At 39.8% G+C, this 23151-nt stretch overlaps 1 protein-coding gene across 3 annotated transcripts in view; it reads right to left on the reverse strand.

Moving 5' to 3' along the window:
- Positions 1 to 432: 432 nt before the first annotated feature.
- The window catches only part of jph1b (junctophilin 1b), a 147773-nt gene continuing 125054 nt past the window's right edge, over positions 433 to 23151 (reverse strand). Inside the window, exons 4-6 of one of the 3 annotated variants that reach the window (XM_063065210.1) lie at positions 6784 to 7433; positions 3574 to 3669; positions 433 to 3045 (exon numbers count right to left, since the gene is read on the reverse strand). In XM_063065210.1, coding sequence (XP_062921280.1) covers positions 3589 to 3669; positions 6784 to 7433 — 731 coding nt within the window. In that variant the 3' untranslated portion in view covers positions 433 to 3045; positions 3574 to 3588. Of the gene's footprint in view, positions 3476 to 3573; positions 3670 to 6783; positions 7434 to 23151 lie in introns of all 3 variants that reach the window. The other 2 variants (XM_063065206.1, XM_063065196.1) reach the window with 2 other exon arrangements.

A 23151-nucleotide genomic window follows, 5' to 3' on the forward strand; every position in this document is an offset into this window, starting at 1 on the left:
GTGCTGGGACATTACAGGTCACCGCAACGTGTAGTTGTGTTTGACTGTGCTGCTGGGAAGCCTTTACTTTTTCAGTATGGTGTAGTCAATGCTAGGAAAACTGTATGACAAATAACAGCTACAAATTGCAAATTATAGATCAGTGTAATAAGCGTGATCCCAGTGTACTGCATCACTTAAAAGGCTCTGGGCCACCCCCAGGAAAGATTTCACATTTGTGCCTACCAGGTAACTTTTTTGACTCTGTGTTCTTGGTAGCACCAATATATAGTCTGAGCAGCTTACTATTCTAGTTGTCCAACAATATTCTGTTTATTGTGTGATAATATAACTAAGAAATGCAGACGTGTCACAACTTGAATCAAATACTGTCACGACAAGAAGGACCAAGCAATCACTTGGCAAAAACAAAGTTTGATAGAAATCATTAAAGTTGCTTTATTTAACCATAAGTAAACACAGAGCAACAGCTATGATTAGATTCACTTTTTTTTATCAGTACAACTTGTCTTCATGTAATAGTACAATAATTATGAACACACTATTCATCACATCAGCAGATGCTGTGGTTCAGGTTAAACAAAATGATTTTTCTTTACTCTTCCTTGGATTTCATATTACAGCAGCATTTTCTGCCTGATTATTTCTTTTCCAAAAATCTAACTACACATGTCTCTGTTTTGGTAATTTCTTCCTGTACTAGTCACAATCAGATACTGTATTGCAAAGCAAACGGTGGAGGTATATTTCCAATTAAGTCTTATTATTAACAACTAAAGATCTAACTATGTAATTGTTAGTTCAATAGAATTTAAGACCTTAGCCGTCCAAGGTCATTAACAACAATATTGGTGTGGAAACTAAATTTCTCCTGTAGTCTGGTTTTTAACCAACAGAATACTTGTCTCATCTGGGGTATTTTTAATAACTTGGGTGAACTACCAGTGTCTATCACAACACCTATGGCAGCCTGCTTAAATGAAATGGTCTGATATATTGCTTGTCTTCTGACAGCAGCCCTTGGAGAAGTCTGGTTATGGTTGGGTGAATGAGAAGAATGGAAGCCTTTTCCAGGTTGCCATCCTCCCATGAGCTGTTTGTGAAAATAATTCTATTCTTGCTAATTTTTAAGTGACTTCCATGTCAGCCTTAATAAGATTGACTTTAAATTGGGAGATGATGTATTGAGATTCATTTGGATCTGGGAGACTGCACTATAAAATTAGTGCCTTTTGGTCCCCATTTAGCAATTGGACAAAGTATGATATATTTGATTTAACCATGCTCAGGAGAAATACAATACTAAAACAACTCATTTTATTATTTCCTGCATGTGCAAAATTGGTCAATAGATCTCAAAAAAAGCTAACATCTGAGTAGTAGCTGTCATTCAGATAACTAGCGCACACAATGTGACTGTAGGAACAAATAATAGTTTTATTCTCAAGCAATTACAGTCAAGTAAACTGCACAGAACAAATAATGGATGATAGGTTTACAAAGAACAGAATTAAATAATTCCAAGGTTCAGAACACCAGAAAAAGACATTCAAAATGTTAGAATATATAACAATTTATCGACAACTCACAAGAATTGTCCACTTGGCGCATTGTTTGATAAATATAAAGATGTGTATAGCATGTCATTTATTTTAAAAAAAGACAAAAGGATCCATGCTAAAATAGAGCTGTGTACATTTAGAAAAATGCCAGCAGTTTCTGGCTCATGCTTCTTAAAAAAGCTCATGATTTTAATATAAGAAAATTCCTTTTTTTAAAATTAAATTACTAAAGTGAACTTCATTTCCAAAAAACATTCCCAACAACTCTTGATTTTTGTGCCAGACAAAAAAGTTTCTACATAAAAACTTCCATTACTTTTGCACTGACCCAAAGACACATTCTGAGATAAACTTCTATCTGAAGCAAGGTCAGCTTCGATGCACACTGGTGACAATTTCTCTTTTATTCTCTTTTCCTTTTCAACTTCTCTTCTTCACTTCACACTGTTCACATACATAGGATTTTGAACACACCTCTGCAAAAAACACCATCTATTACCGATCTGAAATCAAACCGATTTCAGATAATAAATTATGTAGCATCTATTTAACTCCACAGGACTGATTTCTTGAAATTGTGTCCCAATGATACTATTTTGCATGGAAGCATGCAAACTAACATACGGGTTACATTTAAAATCAGTACCTGTAGAATAGTACATCTTTCTGCAACGCATTATATATAATCTGTTTTAAGTTATGCAGCCCTTACTTTTTCGGAGATTAATATCAATCTAGTGCTCTAGTCTAAAATCAACCACACCAAATACTCAACCCTTTGAAATAAACATGCCACTACAAATAACATGAAGGTTGATAAAGCAAAATGGTACAGAAATCACCATTGACTATATTAGAGTCAATTAAAATAATTAAGACGGATATTCAACAAACATTCCAAATAAATCCTTTGAGGCCAATACTTTTGAGGTAAACATGATCATTTCTGAAGACTTGTGAAGGCATCAGCTTCGTTAACATTCAGATTACAATGCTCTACCTGAATGGATTCAACACTATAAAATTAACTCCTTTATTTAAAAAGAAAATCCACATGCAAAAAGAAAACCCCATCCTTAACTCTGGTTTCTTGGTGTTGACACGTATGCTAATCTGTATTAGTGGTCACCACACTTCAGAAAATCTCATTAACTGAATGGAGGCTCCAAATTATGTCACTGAAGGCAAAGAAAAGGAACTCATTCTGATTTTAAATAAATGCTCTAAATATTAGACAAAAAGAAAAGCTTAATCAGTGACAGAAAATGTATAACTTTCATGCAAAAAAAGTGTGTGAACTGTTATTTTCAAAATGTCTCGAACACTGTACAAGATGATATGAGCAGCAGGTAATGGAATAAGACTGGTTGAGTGATGCTGCTAATGTACTTCTTTTAACGAGATATGAGAAGCCACTGGAAATTGCATTCACAGCACAGAATCTTCCAACCACATTCCTCTGGCAGCCGTCTCCTTCTCCCAACTGCATGGCAAAACAGTAAAAAAGTAAGGCATCTGTTACCATCCATCAACATAAGCGCAGTCTGTACATTTCCAGTGAAGTCACACTCTGCAAGAGCAGATGGAACAGCCATACACTTCAGTGGTTAGGCTGGTTCAGCAGATTTTTCCAACAACATGGCCACTTGCTTCAGTTTCAGAGGATCCAGAGCCACAAATCATCGCCAGGGAACACATCAGCCCCTGACTTAATTTCCAAGTCTCATCTTTCTTGAGCACCACACCAAATTCAAGTCTCTTTCCCTGTGTCTCAGCATGTCTGGTGTCAGTAATAGGGCTGATGGAACAACTGCAGAGAACGGACGGCTAACACCCTTAATTTTCATGACTTCACTGAAGGGTCAAAACAGTTAGATCATTAAATAATTATGCTGAATCACATTCAGGCACAGCTATAGTCAAACAAGAAAAAATGAACAGTTTAATGACAGTGATAACAGAATAAAGTAAAATTTTATAAAGTCTTTGATGAGTAAAATTAAATTCTTACCTTCGCAAATTCTTGTCAAGTCAGGAAATGGACAAAAAGAATAGCTAAACCAATATTCAACAGCATAACCATGATGACCAAGATTGTATTTGGACTCTGTAATTTTTGTAAATAAGATTTGTTATCAATGCAGGTGATGCAAATTATTTCAGCAGCATAATTTGAATACATCTTTTAAAAATAACTGCAATACCATTTCATTTCTAGACGGCTTCTTCACAATCTCATTGTGTTACACTGTGTAAGTTAATTACTAAATGCTAAAAATTACCATTCCACAAGTAGCCATAATTAGTTTTAACAGCAATTTTGCAGGACTATACAGCTGAAGCCCTATTGCTAAAATGGGACTGAGCATTAGTCAAGCGGACACTGACGTAATCATTTCTGATTTGATGTATGATAATTTTTTATGTATCCCTCACCAGGTAATAATGACACATTTAACAAAGTAATTAAATAAGTTTATAACATATTGTACCTTCAAAGGTACAGGATCTTACAAGCAGGCACTTTCAAGAGAGAGAAAAGACCAAGTGAAAATTCATACACTTTACCTGTTGAATGAGTCATGCAGACTGAACCTCATTTAAATTTAATTGGTATATTTTTTAAAGGCAGTAACTTATCAAGGTTACATTCAAATATTCTTATCTTTTCCTAGTTTGCAGATAATCTTTTTAAAAATGTGGTTCTGACATATATTAATACTTTACTAATGAGTTCCTCCAAAGTACATGGAACAGGTGATCACAGCAGCAGTTGAGTTGAACAAGTCACCCACAAAATTGAAAAAAAATGGCAGGTTGGTTCCAGAACAGAGAGAGCTGGTCCAATAGTTCGTGACTCTTAAAAGCGATCATTGTATTCAGATTTCCAGCCTCTGAAACAACTAATTGTCTAAATGTGAGACCTGTGGCCTCAGTAAGTATATGTTAATTAACCATTGGGATTTGGCCAGTGAAAGGAGTTATTGGTCAGAAATGAGGACTTTTAATTTTGTTTGGAGCAGAACTTGCTGAAGTGGCTTTCACCAAATTGCATTGCCAGAGGTAATATCCTTAAAGTTCAACTGTAAGCTAAACAGGACTCGGTCTTTGGTGGATGCTTGGCTGGATGAATGGGATGTTTGTATTTCCCTTTTTGTTGCTAAAATAAAACAAATAGACATAATTGAATATAAATTAGTTTAGCTTACTTTTTTATAAAATGTAAACTTCGCTAGACAGAACTAAAAGTAGCTACATCTGTCCGTTTGCACCAAACTGGATTTGAAACACTCTGATGAAGAGTCTCGGTCTGAAATGTCCATTCTTTGTTCCTTTCCATAGATGCTGCCTGATTTGCTATGTTCCTCCAATATTACTCTGGATTTCCAGCATCTACAGAGTCTCTTGTATTTTGGATACTTGCTTCTTGCATCAGTTACAATGTCTTGGGGCAGCAATGGCAACGGGAATGGCCAATGGTGGGCCATGAATTATTCTTGGCACTTTATCAGATCTTCAAAGACAATTAACAGTGTGGAAATGGTGACTACATTATGCCTTGGGCTTCAGTCTCTTGGCCACTCTATCATGGGTCTTGTTGTAAGCCCTTCAGAGAACATTAAACATCAATCCTCTGTAACTTCTCGAAAGGTTTAATCAAGTTACTCAGGGAGAAACTACTCTTTAAAATTTTCACATTGGGATCTCTTTGATGAATCTATAAATTCAAGTTTATAGTTTCTCTTGGAATATTTTTTCCTCATTATTTGCTTAACATTAATTCATGATGACTGACCTCGAATTATTTAGCCATTAAGTCAGTTTAAACTATGGTACCATATTAGCAGCCAATAAGTCTGCTTGCACGAAGATCGGACTGAAAAAGTGAAGCACCAGAGCCCAGAAATAAGCTCCACTGAGGGCCCAGTAAATCCAACCATGTATCTGAGCTGTCTCAAGCTGGGAATGAGACAACCAGGGACAACAGCAGCAGCAACAAGCCACCAATCAATAGTGGTTACCACTCATCCATAACCACCCACTTGCAGTCTGCCATCTAACCTCATGTAGTCACCTGTCCTGGACACAGAAGCTAGTTGAGTCAGACTCTGGCAAATTCATAGGCACATCAGAAGCACGTAAAGATGTTTAACCTTCCAGCCAGCCTATTTCAGAATGCCAATTGCTTGCTCAAGGGTTGATTCCCATTTTGGAAAGTATTGTGGTCTGATGTAGCAGATATGCTAGTTCCTGCAAGCAAAGAGATCACTGAGCATATTAGTAGCTTAACTATAAGAATTCTAAGGGTGCAGAGGAAACAAGGTTGGCAGGGAGAACAAAAGCCATGCCCAGTGTTAGTGGATTGAAGAAGTTATACACACAAAGTGCTGGAGGAACTCAGCAGGCCAGGCAGCATCAATAGAAAAGGGTAAACAGTCAATGTTTTGGGCTGAACCCCCTAATCAGGACAGGAAAAAAAGACATGAGGAGTCAGAGAGTAAGAAGGTGGGGGGGGAGGGGAGGAAGAATTACAAGGTGATAGGTGATACTGGGAGAGGGGGAGGGCTGAAGTAAAGAGCTGGGAACTTGATTGGTGAAAGAGATAATGGGCTGGAGAAGGGGTAATCTGATCGGACAGAAGAGAAGACCATGAAAGGAAGGGAAGGGGGGGGGGAGGAGCACCAGAGGGAGTGATGGGCAGATAAGGAGATAAGGTGAGAGAGGGAATTGCGAATGGTGAATGGGGGGGTGGTGAATTACCAGAAGTTCTTCTTGGGCTTTAATTATATTTCTATTAACCTTGTCTCAATCCTGCTTCAAACTCTGAGATAAGGATTTTTATCTTTCTAAGTAAAAGGGTTTGTTTCCCATGATGATGTTGGGGCACTTTATCTGACCAAACATGGTTAAGAAAAACATGGCTTTTATTTTATAGATTTTGATTTGCTCTAAGTAGCTGATCTTTAAAGGTTTTATTCTCCATGGAAGCATTTTTAGAAGATCTACAGATTCACAAGATATTTATCTTGATTGTCTAGATGTTTATCTTGAATGTCTGGAAATTTATCTGGATTGTCTAAAAGACATGAAGGATATTGGCTGAGAGGTACTTTGCAGGTAACAGGAACTGCTCTGAGATTTAGTCTCAACATTTCTTTTTCCTTTAGTGGAACCTGACAAAAAGCTGTAGGAAGCTGCATAATAACCGCTGGATACATACCGTCTCTTCCATTTCTTCTGATTCTTCCACACTATCATCACTTGATTGAGATCTCAACAGTTTCTTTGGTTCTGGATCAACAACGGATAACTGTTTCTTCAATTTTGGCTCCAATTTTTTCTCTTTGACAGAAGACTTTATAGACGACTGCCTTGCAGGTGTCAGTTTTGGTATGGGCGGTTGCCTTCCAAGTACCATTGGTGTGGGATTGGCATGCTCTTCTGGCTCTTCGGGAGGCAGTTTGACATCTGTGCGCACCAAGTAACTATGGTAGGCGCTGTGCAACTGTCCATTGCCAGCAGCTGTAGCACTGAAAGCTGCTGACTTTGGCTGTATCCACTCGCTGTTCTGCTTGGCGGAGCTCTTTGATAGCTGCCTATTCAATGAAGCGCTCGAAAAATCCTTGTTTACACTGCTGGCGGAGCCCTTATTCCAACTGGTATTCGGCGTTTTCTTGTATATTGGTGGCGAAGGAGGGGGTGTTGGGCCAGGACTTTGTTCAGGACTCTGTGATGGTGTTGTACCTTTCCTGTAGAAATGGGGACTGTTATTGGCTGATGCTGGTTTTGTTTCCTTTGGAGGTGGAGGCTCTTCTTTCTTCTCTGTATATCCCATTGCCTCCTGCATTCTCTGCTTAATGTAATCGAGACCTATAGAAGTAAAGAATATATTTACTAATCAACTGTGAGTAAAATGCTGACAGCGAGGAGAAATAAAAAAAGTTTTGAAGGAGAGAATAAATCCAGTTTAACGTCGTAGCTAACAATACAGGCATTGCATGAAAGCCATGAAGGCAATATCTGCACCTTAAATCTAATTTATTTTTGTATATTTCCTTATTCTTTATCATTGTTAAATGCTGTTTTTTGTTGCATGTCGTGCCAACACAGCACTGCAAATTCCTAATGCATGTAAATGTAAATGGCAAATGAAATTGATCCTTGACTCAATTAAATATCAGTTGGTCAAAGATACAAGAAAATTAATATCCACAAAATTTAGTGTAAATCACTGTAACCTATATGTTTGATTTTTGAGCATTATGGCAGAAAATTTAAACAGATTGGAAAAGCTGGTATGTCTTTGAAGGGCAAAGTTGGTGAGAGCTAACAATTAACTGCCCTATTTCGGGTCCTCATTATTTGCCCGGTTGACTGAAATATCAACCACAAACTTGTTAGTGGATGTCGCCATGTCACTTGAATCTGATAAAAAGTTCACAAGAAGTGCAACAATGAAAAACAAGCAGATGAGGTGAAGAAAATATAGGACATTTGGGAAATTTGATGAAACTTTAATAAATGAGGAAAGAAATCTAATGAGGTTAAATGGAAGACAAACTGCAAACAGAACTGAAGACTAGGAGCTAAAGGAAATTTCTTGGGCCTTTTGTTGCAATAAAGGACAGAATAAATGAAAACAAATGGAAACTCAAAATGGGCTGAAGTTGAACCTAAGTTGATTAGTCTGAAATTACTTGTTCTGCTTTGCAAAGTGTTCCTTTTTTCAAAGTAAATACACCCATCTTTAACAAAAAATCCTATTGAATAGCCTGACACTTATACATTGTTTTTCTCCTAAAGAAATTTTGTCTGCAGCAATAAACCACATAGACCACAGAGTCAATGATTTCTAAGTTTTCTGTCAGTCTCACATACAAACACGCAGGGGCAAATACTGACATGCAGTGCATACTTGGGATCATCTTCCCCCTCTGGAAGATGACTACAAACCAACACCAATCCGGGCACCAAAGCATTTCTAGGTCAGAGGAAATAGAAAACTAGGTCATAGTAAAGTTCTTTGAAAAAAAAACTGACTGGTTGACTTCATTCATCAAGCCTTCTCCCCCACTAACAGGAAGTTAGTTCAATAGGTAGATATCTGAATATTAGAATGCCTCTTATAAACTTCTGCAGAAGTTAATTCCACATGTACTCCAGATCTTGATAACCTCTATATTCCTTAGTTCCAATTTTCTCTGAGCTAGACCGCTGGTTCTTAGTTTAACAATATGCTGTTTCATTTCATAAATTTGAAAATTGCCACTTAAATCCCAGATACTCCTGCATCTCGAGAGAGCTGGAATCATCTGGGTAAATTTCTGAACGTTCTCCGGGGCATTAATATCTCTCTTTAGCCCACAGTTGTGCCGTGGTCCAGCCAGAAAAATTTGTGTATTTGTTGGCTGGTGTTTCTAATTTACCTGTAACAAATAAATGCCAACTGTATTTAACTAAGATATGTTTCTTCAAGTTAAACTAATTTCTTCCTTAATAATAACCCCCAGTAGCTTTCCACTACTGTTTCAGACTGACATTGAAGTAGAGAACGTGAATGAAGCAAGTTGCTTCATGTGGACGTGATACCAGATGATTTTGCTGGAAGTAGCATTTTTATGATGTACATTACAAAATTTCAATGAAAATTATTTCTTTAATGAGAGAGGCAGAGAATGGCCAGACTGGTTCAAACAGAGAAGAAGGTGACAGTAACTCGAAACCACACATTACAACAGTGGTGTGCAGAAGAGCATCTCTGAACACACAGCACATCGAACCTTGAAGTGCATGGGCAACAGCAGCAGAAGACCACGAGCACGTCACCATAGACTACCTGGACATTCATTTTCTTGAAGGCATTCACAGTAGAACAGAGAAATACATTAGAATCAATGAAAAACTACACACAAAGATTAACAAACAACCAATATGCATAAACTGCAAATTTTAAAAAAAATCAGTAAATAAATACAAGTTGAGTACCCCTTCTCTGAAATGTTTGGGGTAGGAGGTGTTTTGGAATTTGGATTTTTTTAAATTTTGGAATATATAATGAGCTAGCTTGGAATCGTCATAATTTCCGACTCTGAATTTATGAGCTACCAGTAAGTAGTCTATATCTTACACTTGTTCATCACACATATGTACTCAACAATAAAAATCATTACATACCATTAATATAATGAAAATATAATGTGTGCAAGGTAATAAAAGCAGCACAACAGCATAGGGAGAGGGTACCTGAATCAGCTGCTGAACAACAATACACAACGGCAGGCTTTCAATCTCCACCTACGATGCCTTGTTTTGATTAAAAGGTTACAGTACTCTATATTTGTAATTTACTTTTTTTAAGGCTTTATGTAAGGAATAAAAACAATCAGCATTGTAGACGTGTTCTGGTATTAGATTTTCACCAGCGACGATCTTGCCAAACTCATCAATGAATTTCTCCGCAGCTTCGTGATCAGCAGACACTTGATATTTAAAATTTTAAAAATCTTAAAAAATTTAATGCTGTGCCTTTTCTTAAATTTCTGCAACCAGCCTGCTGAATATTCACAGTTACCTTCGATTTTCAGTTTGTCGTGACAGGTCTTTGCTTGTTTCAAGATCAGCATCCCATTAAGTGGCATATGTTCACTCTGATGCTGACGATACACGATCGAGATCTTCATTTCTCGCTTTACACAATGTTTTTCTATTTTTCATTAACTTCTGCTCATTACATATGTGGGGCCACTTCTCAGAACTGCTTGTGGTATGCAGAGACCTGCACTCAAAAAAATTTTGGATTTTGGAGATTTTTGGATTTTGAAATATGGAGCACTCAACCTATAATACTGAGAACATGAGCTCTAGGGTCCTTAGGTTGTGCAATCAAATCAGAGTTGAGGTGAGTGAGTTATCCACGCTGGTTCAGGAGCCTGATAGTTCCTGAGCCTGGTGATGTGGGACCTAAAGCTCCTGTACTTCCTTCCTGATGGCAGCAGTGAGACGAGAGAATGGCCTGGATGGTGGAGGTCCTTAATGATGGATGCTGCTTTCCTGTGGCAGTGTTCCTTACAAATGTACTCAATGTTGGAGAGGGTCTGGGCTGTGTCCACCACTTCAAAAGTAGCTGCAATTTCAGATTATATTCAGACGCTTGTTTGAAGTACCAAATATCCTCATTATTTAGAAGGAGGCATGAGTGACTCACAACTGCCAAGTTCATTTTTAGCTCTTGCCACACTCTTACAGAAAACGTACGGGGCCATCGGAAGCTGAAGGGGATGCTGAAAAGTTTTGTGAGGGCTTGAACTACAAGGGGAGACTGGATAGGTTGAGATTCTTTTCCCAGGAGGAAAGGCGGCTGGGGGTTGAACTTACAGAGGTTTATAAAATAATAAGGGGCAAAGATATCATTTTTGCAGATAGGGTAGTCTAAAATAGGGCCCAGATATAGCTCAGTTGGTGGAGCATCAGACTTTTAATCTGAGGGTCCAAGGTTCAAGTCCCTGTTCTGTCATTGCATTTTACGGCCAAGTTGGTGTGGTCTTTCAGTGATTCTATTATAGTTATTATTCCATTATGGATTTATTGAGTATGCCTGCAAGAAAATGACTCAGAGTTGTATTTGGTGACATATATGTACTTTGAAAATTTACTTTGAACTTTTAAAACTAATTATATGGTTATATGGTTAAAGGGCATAAGTTTAAGGGGAGAGGGGAAACATTTAAAGGGGAACTGAGGGGCAAGATTTCCATACAGAGGATGACAAATAACTGGAATGGCCTGCCTAGGATGGTGGTAGAGGCAGGTCCAATTACAATGTTTAAGAAAACACTTGGACAGATACATAAATAAGAATGGCTTTGACGGATAAGTAGCAAACACAGGCAAATGGGATTACTTTAGATAGGCACCTTAGTTGGTATTGGCAAGTTAGGCCAAAGAGTCTGCTTCCACACTGTCTAGTTCTATGAACCTGTTCAGTAATGGCTGGTGCAAGTAGGTTTTTAATCCCTGGAGGAGAAAGCTGTTGTGTTCCAAAACATGGTACACTATGTCTTTAATCACCTTATTTCCAAATGATAACTCTAGATATTCCATTGCTTTTCTATTTAACAGGATATGTTTTGTTCATTTTGAATAAAAGTAGTGCTTGCAGGTTCCTCATTTAATTATATTTCTCTCATTATTTTGTCGTTGCCTTGGAAACACATTTAACCAATGTTGCATAAACCAGAAAGCTTAAACCCAGCCAAAACATAAGGCAAACAACAGGAATTCTGCAGATGCTGGAAATTCAAGCAACACACATCAAAGTTGCTGGTGAACGCAGCAGGCCAAGCAGCATCTATAGGAAGAGGCGCAGTCGACGTTTCAGGCCGAGACCCTTCGTCCTGACGAAGGGTCTCGGCCTGAAACGTCGACTGCGCCTCTTCCTATAGATGCTGCTTGGCCTGCTGCGTTCACCAGCAACTTTGATGTGTGTTGCAAAACATAAGGCCTTGGGGCTTTTGATACAAGTTTATATTAGATCATCTCTATAATATTACAAACTAGTAACTTGGTTTAGCCTAGAAAGAATGGCCTTGCATATTGTGTTATGCTGAAAAATCGTTTTTAAATACCCATGAAATGAAAATCCTTTCAATCAAGGTTTGCAATTATTCTGTAAAAAAAAAATTGTGACTGAGTGGTTAACAGCCAATCTTTAACTTTCAAAGTGTGAACTTGCAATTAAAGGTAAAAAACAAAATGCCGACAAGACGCAAATTAAGTTTTACACCACTGGGCAAAAATGATTTTCTATTCCTGCTTCATACCATGAGTCTTAATTGTCCATTCCTACTTCCTGGCAGCGACTGAGGACCACAGCACCAGTGGAGAAGACTATGAAGTTATTGCCGGGGCGGGGGGGGGGGGCAGTGGAGTTTATACAGGATTGCTTTGAATTGGACCATATTCAGGGATTCATCTTTGGATCTGAACGTGCCACAGTCGTCATCGACTTCACCAAGACCTATGTAAAGGAATGTGTGCCTCTATTGTGTCTTCCGATGGTGTGTTGGCCTTCATCAACTGAGGGATTGAGTTCAAGAGTCATGAGGTAATGTCACGGCTATATAAGACCTTGGTCAGACCCCACTTGGAGTACTGTGTTCAGTTCTGGTCACCTCACTACAGGAAGGTTGTGGATACTATCGAGAGAGTGCAGAGGAGATTTACAAGGATGTTGCCTGGATTGGAGGGTGTACCTTATGAGAATAGGTTGAGTGAACTTGGCCTTTTCACCTTGGAGTGACGGAGGATGAGGGGTGACTTGATAGAGTTGTATAAGACGATGAGAGGTATTGATCGTATGGATAGCCAGAGGCTTTTACCCAGGACTGAAATGGCTAACACAGGGGGGCATAGTTTTATGGTGCTTGGAAGTAGGTACAAGGGGGGTGTCAGGGGTAAATATTTCACAGAGAGAGTGGTGGGTGTGTGGAATGCACGGCTGGCAGTGGCGGTGGTGGAAGCGGATACAATAGGGTCTTTTATGAGCCTCTTAGGCAGGTACATGGAGCTTAGAAAAATAGAGGACTATGTGCTAGGGAAATTCTAGGCAGTCTCTAGAGTAGGTTACATGGTCAGCACAACATTGTGGGCCAAAGGGCCTGTAATGTGCTGTAAATTTCTATGTTCCTAAATGCGATGCCCTGAGACAGGACTGAATAGATCTATGCTCAGGAATGATGATCAAGACACCTACCAAGTCCAGATATGACCTCTAGAAGGCTATAACAAGAACAAAGTGACAATTTTGGAAGAAGCTAGAGGCATCGATGATCGATAGCTGTGGCAGATTACAATCAGCAGAGATCAGAAACCTCATCTCCTCCCCCCTGACCATCACCACAGACACACCTCAGGGCTGTGTGCCTAGCCCCCTGCTCTACCCTCTCTATACTTATGGCTGTGTAGTTAAGCGAAGCTCCAACGTCAGCTAAAAATTCGCCGATGAAACCGTTATTGTTAGCAGAATCATGCAGAGTGGTGGTGCGTGGAAGAAGTTACCAGGGAGAGCAGTGGAAGCAGGCAGTTTGGTTGAGTTTAAGAGGCTTTAAGATAGACACATGAATATTAAGGAAATGGAGGGATAGAGATGATACACCCAAAGAGGACAATGAGTCGAAATTGACATTAAGATTAGCACAATATTGTGGGCTGAATGGCCTGCCCAGTGCTTTACTGTTCTCTAAACTGGAATACACAGATAACTATTCACACAAAATACCGATAATTTTAATGTATCCTACCACTATTATATTTTAAAAGTTAAAAAGACATAACTGCACCAAGTAGATAAATACCTAAGAACTATTACAAAGTCTCGGTAATGTTTAGCATTTTACGTAAACAGGTCTGCTGTCATAATGGCAGAGCTAAGAATCTTTAGTAACAAACATTGGTTACAAAGAATGGTACATTTGATACAAGAGGTTTTAGATTGAAGGACCAGAATGTTTGAATTTGAATGCGATGTTAGCCTTCATTTCAAGAGGACTAGCATATAAAAGCAAGCGTGTAATGTTGAGACTTTATAAAGCTCTGGTAAGGTCACACTTGGAGTACTGTGAGCAGTTTTGGGCCCCTCATCTAGAACGGATGAGCTGACACTGGACAGGGTTCAAAGGAGGTTTTCGAAAATGATGCCAGGATTGAATTATCTTGTCATATGAAAAAGTATTTTTATACACATATTCTTTCTCTCACTCTCCTTTTTCTCCCTCTGTCCCTCTGACTATACCCCTTGACCATCCTCTGGTTCCCCCACCCCCACCTTGTCTTTCTCCCCGGGCCTCCTGTCCCATGATCCTCTCATTTCCCCTTTGCCAATCACCTGTCCAGCTCTTGGCTCCATCCCTCCCCCTCCTGTCTTCTCCAATCATTTTGGATCTCCCCCTCCCCCTCCCACTTTCAAATCTCTTACTAACTCTTCCTTCAGTTAGTCCTGACGAAGGGTCTCGACCTGAAACGTTGACTGTACCTCTTCCTATAGATGCTGCCGGGCCTGCTGCATTCACCAGCAACTTTGCTGTGTGTTGCTTGAAAAAGTATTTGATGGCTTTGGGCCTGTATTCACTAGAATTCAGAAGAATGAGGGGTGACCTCATTAAAACCAATTGAATGGTGAAAGGCCTTGATAGAGTGGATATGCAAAAGATGTTTTCAATGATGAGAGAGTCTAGGACCAGAGGACACAGTCTCAGAATAGAGGGGCATCCTTTTAGAATAGAGATGAGGAGGAATTTCTTTAGCCAGAGAGTGGTGAATCTGTGGAATTCAATGCCACTGGCAGCTGTGGAGGCAAAGCCTTTAAGAATAGTTAAGGCAGAGGCTGATAGATTCTTGATTGGTCAGGGCATGAAGGGATATGGGGAGAAGACAGGAGATTAGAACTGAGAGGAAAATTGGATCAGCCATGATGAAATGGTGGAGCAGACTCGATGGGCCAAATGGCCTAATTCTGCTTCTATATCTTGTGGTCTAGAAAGAAAGAGTGCCATCAGAAAATAACAAATACTAAAGCTACCACCATAATTAAAAGTAAAATATGATGATACCATTTATTTTTGATCATAGACATAATGGTGTCATCTTAAAAGTACAATGTAGACAATAGTCACTTCTTCGGATAACCAAGCACAGGCGGTTGGCTATGGGGAAAAAATGACAAAGGGAGGACTGTCCAAGTTGGTACAATAGAGATTATCTAATGACTTTTATAAAGGAGCAGGGGAGGGAGAAGGGAAATTCATTCCGTGATGTTAAACAAAGATCCATTTAACAAATAGTCTCTTTAGATTTAACTACATCCACACTTATCGGATCGTATCTGGCTTGGCTTTGCAATTCATGTTTTGGGAATATTAATGTTTTCAGAATAAATGGTAATGGTTTAGGCAGTGGGGAACAGGATTTGTCTTTGAGCAAAAGAATGTTCTGTGGTTGTTTTAAGATGGGGTCCATACAAGACGAGTAGGAGATAAAACTCAAGGATACCACTCTCGTTTTTATACAGTGTCACAATCGTTTTTATACAGTGATTGCAATCCTTGATTGTAAGGATTTTTGTTTCAGATGATATTAAAAAAATAGTTTTCAAAACAACACATCATTTAAGGTCATTTTTTTTCCTAGGTTAAACCAAGCTAATAGTTAGTAATGTTCTAGATATGATCCATTCCACATTTACAGTTATCCTGGTTAAATTCTTTAAAAATATGTTAAACTGATTAAGCAGTAAAGTTCTAGAAATTATCTACTCTAAACTGGCACAAAATATCTCTAAGCCATTACCTTCCTGCTGGGTTTAAGCACAATTATTTGTGCTCATTTGGCACTGAACAATAAAGACAGAAGTAGAAATTTCCAAATAAGTAGCAAAAATATTTTATTCATCCCTATCAAAAAAGATTAACATGAAATCAGATTTTGCTCTGACAAGATCACGGTTTTGCCATTTATCTTGGATAATGTTGACTTTCTAGATTTTCTTGTAGTTTGTCAAAGCAGTTCTCTTATTTTGAACACTTAATTTAAAACAGAGTCACAGCAAGGATTCTGTGTTATCTACAAGCAGGATAATCATCCGGGAGGTAACTGAGTTCAAGCATCGTCATGCGGACTCCAGATTTCCAAACAGGAAGTGCAAAACTGGAAAAATAAATTGCACTTAAACCTTTCCATAGGAGATGAAATAAAAATGTTCATAAAATGTATATGAAAGAGAAAAAACAATCAAGAAATTATTTATAAGTGCAAAGTGAATTCCTTTCATGAAGGAATGATTTCCTGAAGGAACAGTAGCTAGCCATTTAGTGGTAATTAGCACTTGTTATGTTTTTCACTCCTGACTGAAGAAGCTGTGACTTTTTAACCTGTATTGGAATTGAGAATAATGGCTTAGTCCAGATCCTGACTGTGATCCCTGTAGCTGTGGAAGGGTTTGGTCTCTGTGTCAGCAACTTTCATTGTTCAGTGTATGGACGAATCTAAGATCTGTCCTCATTTTCCACCTACCCCCTACTCTTCCATAAGCTTTGCTAGTTATAAGATGTTTCAAGTTGCAAATGTTTATGGGCATTGTTGTTTTTGTAGGTTATATCCTGTACTGATGGAAAGTGGTGATAATCTCACTATTCTTGGTACAACTACACGTGAGCTATGAAGTGTATGTCCACAGTGGGGAATTAAATGTGAATCAATACCTTTCTTTTCCCAAAGTGAAAAGAAATACTGCTTAGGTCTGTATGTAAAAGTGAGGAAAGATTCTGAATCTGTAATTACACCACAGCTATGAACAGAAAATACGCAAAGAATGACGACTGCCAAAAAAAAGCAAAATTCAGCGATATGAAGAGACCTGTCCAAAAGTTAACTGGCCATAAACATAAGCAGACCAGTTCCCCTACGAGTCAGCAGATTAGTAGGGGAACATCTTCAACCACAAATAGAAACGCAATTCTCTTGACAGAAAATTGAGATTGTTGGATCTCCTGTTTTGAGTATTAGATCTGACCTCCGACCTTCAGAAAAGCAGCTGATGTATGTACCATATAATCTCCCACCGATGTCTATTGTGAATGTCAGCCTTTAACACTTTTATCGTAGTAGGAATGCCACAGACTCCCCAGCCTAACAATCAGCAACAACTAAAATATGATAGGGTTATTACAAATTGTAAGCTTATAGGGAGTGAAGTGAAAAATAATGCAGTAATTCAGTGGTTTGAAGGCATTTACTTTCATAGTAGGAGAAGTGGTCTCAAGAAGAGGCCCCATCCACCAAGGGTATTCAGGGAACAACTTCCCAACCTGAACTTCAAGAAGGAAAACTGTGTGAAGGTTTCAATGTCAGTAATGACGCTCTCACCGAAACCTCACATCTGCTGCAGGTATTCTACAACCTGAGTGGTGTTGTGACAGGCTGAAATGAACTTGAATGCATGTGGTTGTTTCTAGGCTACAGCTGGGAATATTCACTTTACTTCACCGTTTACTGTACGTAATTACACATTCCAGACTACTGGTGCCCTTTTATTCCAATAATGTTTACCATATTCTCCCTTGACAGAGAAAAGCGAGCTGAGGACTCAACGATGATGCAAGTGCCATTTCCTGTGCAAGCCTCCTTTTGTCAGTGCTGCATTTTGACTCCATTTTGTATGGGAAATGAAAGGAAGTCCACTCCCTGGAGACACACCTGGTCTCCGGGCACAGGCTGCAAGTCTCATTGGTCAGAATCAGGTTTATTTTCACCGACATATGTCACGAAATCTGTTGTTTTGCAGCAGTAGTACAGTGCAATAGATTAAAATTACTAAAGAAATATAAAAATAAATATAGAGTACAAAGAGGGCAAAATAGCGAGATGGTGTCCAGAGATTCATGGGTAGGTCAGTAATCTGATAGCAGAGGAGAAGCTGTTCCTAAAAGATAGAGTGTGCATCTTCACATTCCTGTATCTCCTCCCTTAGTGTGTTCTCTGCAGAATATCCTGCAAAATCTGCCATACCTTCATTCAGCAGTAGGCTGCAGCTCTCATTGCACTGATTCTGGGTGTATGAAGCTATCTATTTGCACGTGTACGAGTTCCACACTTAAGGCCTCAGCGCGGAAATCATGCATGTAGTCATGAAAAATGGGATGCCATACTGAAACAAAGATTCCATTGCCTGGACTTCATGAGGGAAGCAATCCTGCTATACACCATACCATCATAGAAATGCAGTAAATAGGGGCAGGAGTAGGCCATTTTCCACTTTGAACCTGTCCCAAGCATTCAACATGCCCTACCTCAAAGCCCCCTTGTGGCATTTTCCCTTTGCATCTAGAAGTTGTCTGCCTCTTTCTTCAGATTATTCTTAATTTTTTTCAACAACCTACTGTGATAGAACATTCCGTGATTTCACCATCCTCTGAGTGAGGACGTTTCTCAATATCTCAATCCCTTGCCTCGTAATCGTAAACGGCAACCCCTCATCCCAAGTAACACACACACAATGCTGGAGGAACTCAGCAGGTCAGGCAGCATCTGTGGAAATGAGGAGCTAGTTGACATTTTCAGGACCCCTCATCCTAGATTCCTTCTCGTTGGGGGAGCATCATTCTCACTATCTTATCCTAACAAAATTTTGTGAGTTTCAGTCAGATACCCTCTCACTCTTATCGGCTCCAGTGGATACAAATTTGTCAACTTAATGAGTCCTCCTGTGCATCCCAGCCATCATGAGGATCAGTCAGGTGAATCTTAACATACAACATAGAACAGTACAGCACAGTACAGGCCCTTCGGCCCACAATGTTGTGCCGACCCTCAAACTCTGCCTCCCATATCTGCCCCCACCTGAAATTCCTCCATATTCCTGTCTCGTAGTCTCTTAAACTTCACTAGTGTGTCTGCCTCCACCACTGACTCAGGCAGTGCATTCCACGCACCAACCACTCTCTGAGTAAAAAACCCTCCCCTAATATCCCCCTTGAACTTCCCACCCCTTACCTTAAAGCCATGTCCTCTTGTATTGAGCAGTGGTGCCCCGGGGAAGAGGCGCTGGCTATCCACTCTATCTATTCCTCTTATTATCTTGTACACCTCTAACATGTCTCCTCTCATCCTCCTTCTCTCCAAAGAGTAAAGCCCTATCTCCCTTAATCTCTGATCATAATGCATACTCTCTAAACCAGGCAGCATCCTGGTAAATCTCCTCTGTACCCTTTCCAATGCTTCCACATCCTTCCTGTAGGGAGGCAACCAGAGCTGGTCACAGTACTCTAAGTGTGGCCTAACCAGAGTTTTATAGAGCTGCATCATTACATCGCGACTCTTAAACTCTATCTCTCGACTTATGAAAGCTAACACCCCATAAGCTTTCTTAAATACCCTATCCACCTGTGAGGCAACTTTCAGGGATCTGAGGACATGTACCCCCAGATCCCTCTGCTCCTCCACACTACCAAGTATCCTGCCATTTACTTTGTACTCTGCCTTGGAGTTTGTCCTTCCAAAGTGTACCACCTCACACTTCTCCGGGTTGAACTCCATCTGCCACTTCTCAGCCCACTCCTGCATCCTATCAATGTCTCTCTGCAATCTTCGACAATCCTCTACACCATCTACAACACCACCAACCTTTGTGTCGTCTGCAAACTTGCCAACTCACCCTTCTACCTCCACATCCAGGTCGTTAATAAAAATCATGAAAAGTAGAGGTCCCAGAACAGATCCTTGTGGGACACCACTAGTCACAATCCTCCAATCTGAATGTACTCCCTCCACCACCACCCTCTGCCTTCTGCAGGCAAGCCAATTCTGAATCCACCTGGCCAAACTTCCCTGGATCCCATGCCTTCTGACTTTCTGAATAAGCCTACCGTGTGGAACTTTGTCAAATGCCTTACTAAAATCCATGTAGATCACATCCAATGCACTACCCTCATCTATATGCCTGGTCACCTCCTCAAAGAACTCTATCAGGCTTGTTAGTCATGATCTGCCCTTCACAAAGCCATGCTGACTGTTCCTGATCAGATCATGATTCTCTAAATGCCCAGAGATCCTATCTCTAAGAATCTTTTCCAACAGCTTTCCCACCACAGAATCTTTCCTGTATTCCCTCTATGCAAGAATGTCCCTTAAGGGAGAAGACCAAAATTGTATGCAATATTCCAAGTGTGATCTCACCAAGGTTCTATAGAATTGTGGCAAGACTTCTGAACTGCTGTACTCTAATCCTCTTATTGTGAAGCTCAACGTATTAACAGCTTACAGCACTCGCATGTTTCTTTTCACTGACTGTTGCACAAAGTCACCCAGTTCTCTTCGTTGATCGAAGTAGCAGGAGTAGATGAGGAAAGAAGGAGAATGAATAAATAAGATGGTAACATAGAAATCCATTTTCCCACAGGTTATCCCTGAAGAGTTCCGTTGAGTGCAATACCAATTTCCGATTATCAGTAGGCCCCCACTTTACCTTCTGTCTGTCAATACTTTTGGCCATGAGTCAAAAAATTACCACATTAAAGAAATGTCCAAGCCAACATTATAAATAAATAAAATCTTGCAATACTGTTTGAAAAAGTCAACTGATTAATTGTATGTGTTGGTGTCTTTACGTTCCTTTACGATGCTATCTCAAAAACCTGTGAGCAACCACTGAATTTCACGAGAAGATCTTAAAAGGAAGATCTCCAATATTTCTGAGCCAAAATGCCCTGATTTGGGCTACATTTTCTTAGCAGGAAGACCATCATTGTGAGATTGTAAATTGAATGACAGCCAACAGCAAAATCCCTGTTGATATTAATTTAGTGCTGATGGGGGATGCGGGAGGAGAAAAAGAGTTTTCCTGACAAACAGACTCCAGACTTCCACTTCATGGGGCCACTGTCATTCCACCGGGGAATGCCTCTACCGTAACCTGTGGCAACCGTGGTTCCGCGAGGAGAAATATTGCCTTCCGGTGTAAGGTTCATGTATTCAAGCATAACTATCATCCTCAAGATGAGGCATCAAGGTGCCCATTCCAGTACAATACTGCCGAAAATCCCGTTTCTCAGAGCCTCGACTGTGCTCTCATCTGGCATAAAGTACAAGGGAGTTCCTCTCACTCAGCAATAAGATCAATGTTTATCCCTAGTTACTACAAAAACTTATGGTGATGCACCACAGAACAGGCCCTTCTGGCCCTTTGAACCGAGCTGCCCAGCGTTCCCTGATTTAACACTAGCCTAATCATGGGACAATTTACAATGACTAATTTACCTACCAACCGGTACGTCTTTAGACTGTGGGAGGAAACCAGAGCACCCAGAAGAAACCCACAGAGTCATGGGGTGGGGGGTGGGTGAGAACATACAAACTCCTTACAGACCCTGAAGAAGACTCCTTTCCAGTCCTGAAGAAGGGTCACTGCCTGAGACGTTGACGGTTTACTCACTTCAATAAATGGTGCCTGACATGCTGAGCTCCTCCAGCATTGTGTGTGTGTTACTTCAGATTTCCAGCGTTGCAGAATTTCCCTCATTTATTATCTGATGTTTTTTTTTTGACGACGTTATCTGTAAGAGTTGTAGTAAGCTAATTGTTTGCCAAATCCACATTCCATCACATATTGCACTTAGAAGAAAAACATTTACTTTTGCTGTGAAGTATCTTTGGATGGTTTGAATTTGAAAAAGTTGTTGAAGAACTGGTTTTTTTAATCTTCAAACGATTCAACCCCGTTTTGCAATGTTCTCACCAAATGACAATCTAAATATAGCTTGTAATGTTTTCAGTTCAGGCATGCTGCATCTAGCCTCTGTTGCCTATCGTTGTGTCCCACTTGTGTGATAAGATGGAAGAAAAGGTGTAGGTGGAGGTTGGTGTCAGCTATCAAATGCCGGCTATCTAATGAGTCAGCATATTGGAAAGAGATTGAAAATCTGACTGAGTGACGCCACAGACACAACCTTTCACTAAATGTCAGCAAGGCCAAGGAGCTGATCATTCACTTCAGAAGAAGGAAGCCCGAGGTCCATGATCCAGTCCTCATTGGAGGATCAGCAATTTTAAATTCCTCCGTGTTATTATTTCGGAGGACCCATCCTGGGCACAGCCCTTAAGGGCAATTGCGAGTTAAGAACGGCACTGCCTCTAATTCCTTAGGAGTTTGCGAAGATTTGGCTGACATTTAAAATTTTGGCAAATTTCTAAACATGCGTATTGGAGAGTATATTGATTGACTGCATCATGCCAATGCCCTTGAATGGAACATCCTACAAAAAGTAGTGGATACAGCCAGTCTATCACGGGTAAAGCCTTCCCCATCATTGAGCACATCCACATAAAACGCTGTTGCAGGAAAGCAGCATCCATCACCCAAGACATGCTCTCTTCTCGCTGCTGCCAACAGGAAGAAGGTAGAAGAGCCTCAGGACTCACACCACCAGGTTCAGGAAAAGTCAGGGCTTGAACCAAAGGAGATAACTTCGCTCAACTTCACTTGCCCCATCATTGACATGTTCCCACAACCAACGGACTCAGCTTTAAGGACTCGCCGTCTCATTTTCTCAATATTTATTGCTTACTTGTTTATTGTTATTATTTTTTTCTTGTTGTATTTGCACAGTTTGTTGTCTTTTGCACACTGGTTGGACACCTAAGTTATGGGGTCTTTCATTGATCCTGTTATAGTTATTATTCTATGGACTTATTGAGTATGCCTGCAAGAAAATGAGTCTCTAGGTTGTAGATGTAATCTGATTATAAATTTACCTTCCACCTTTTTAAATGACTATTTGACAATCTATACAAAGGGAGAAGTAGGTGAGAAGCACGTAACAATGTTAAGGATTTACATTTAAATCATGGCTGATGGTGATAGCAGTAGGCGAGTGATTAGATATGAGATAGGATGATCAATTCACTAACTTTGACCACTCTTATGGGATCATTCAACTTCTTGTTGTAATTACTTCTCGGACCACAGGGCTTGACTTGTAAGGCTTTTAAAGATCAGATTTCTTTGTCACCTTTACATTGAAACATCGACACATACAGTAAA

The sequence above is a fragment of the Mobula hypostoma genome, chromosome 1 (genome assembly GCF_963921235.1).
Source record: "Mobula hypostoma chromosome 1, sMobHyp1.1, whole genome shotgun sequence".
NCBI classification, from domain to species: Eukaryota; Metazoa; Chordata; class Chondrichthyes; order Myliobatiformes; family Myliobatidae; genus Mobula; species Mobula hypostoma.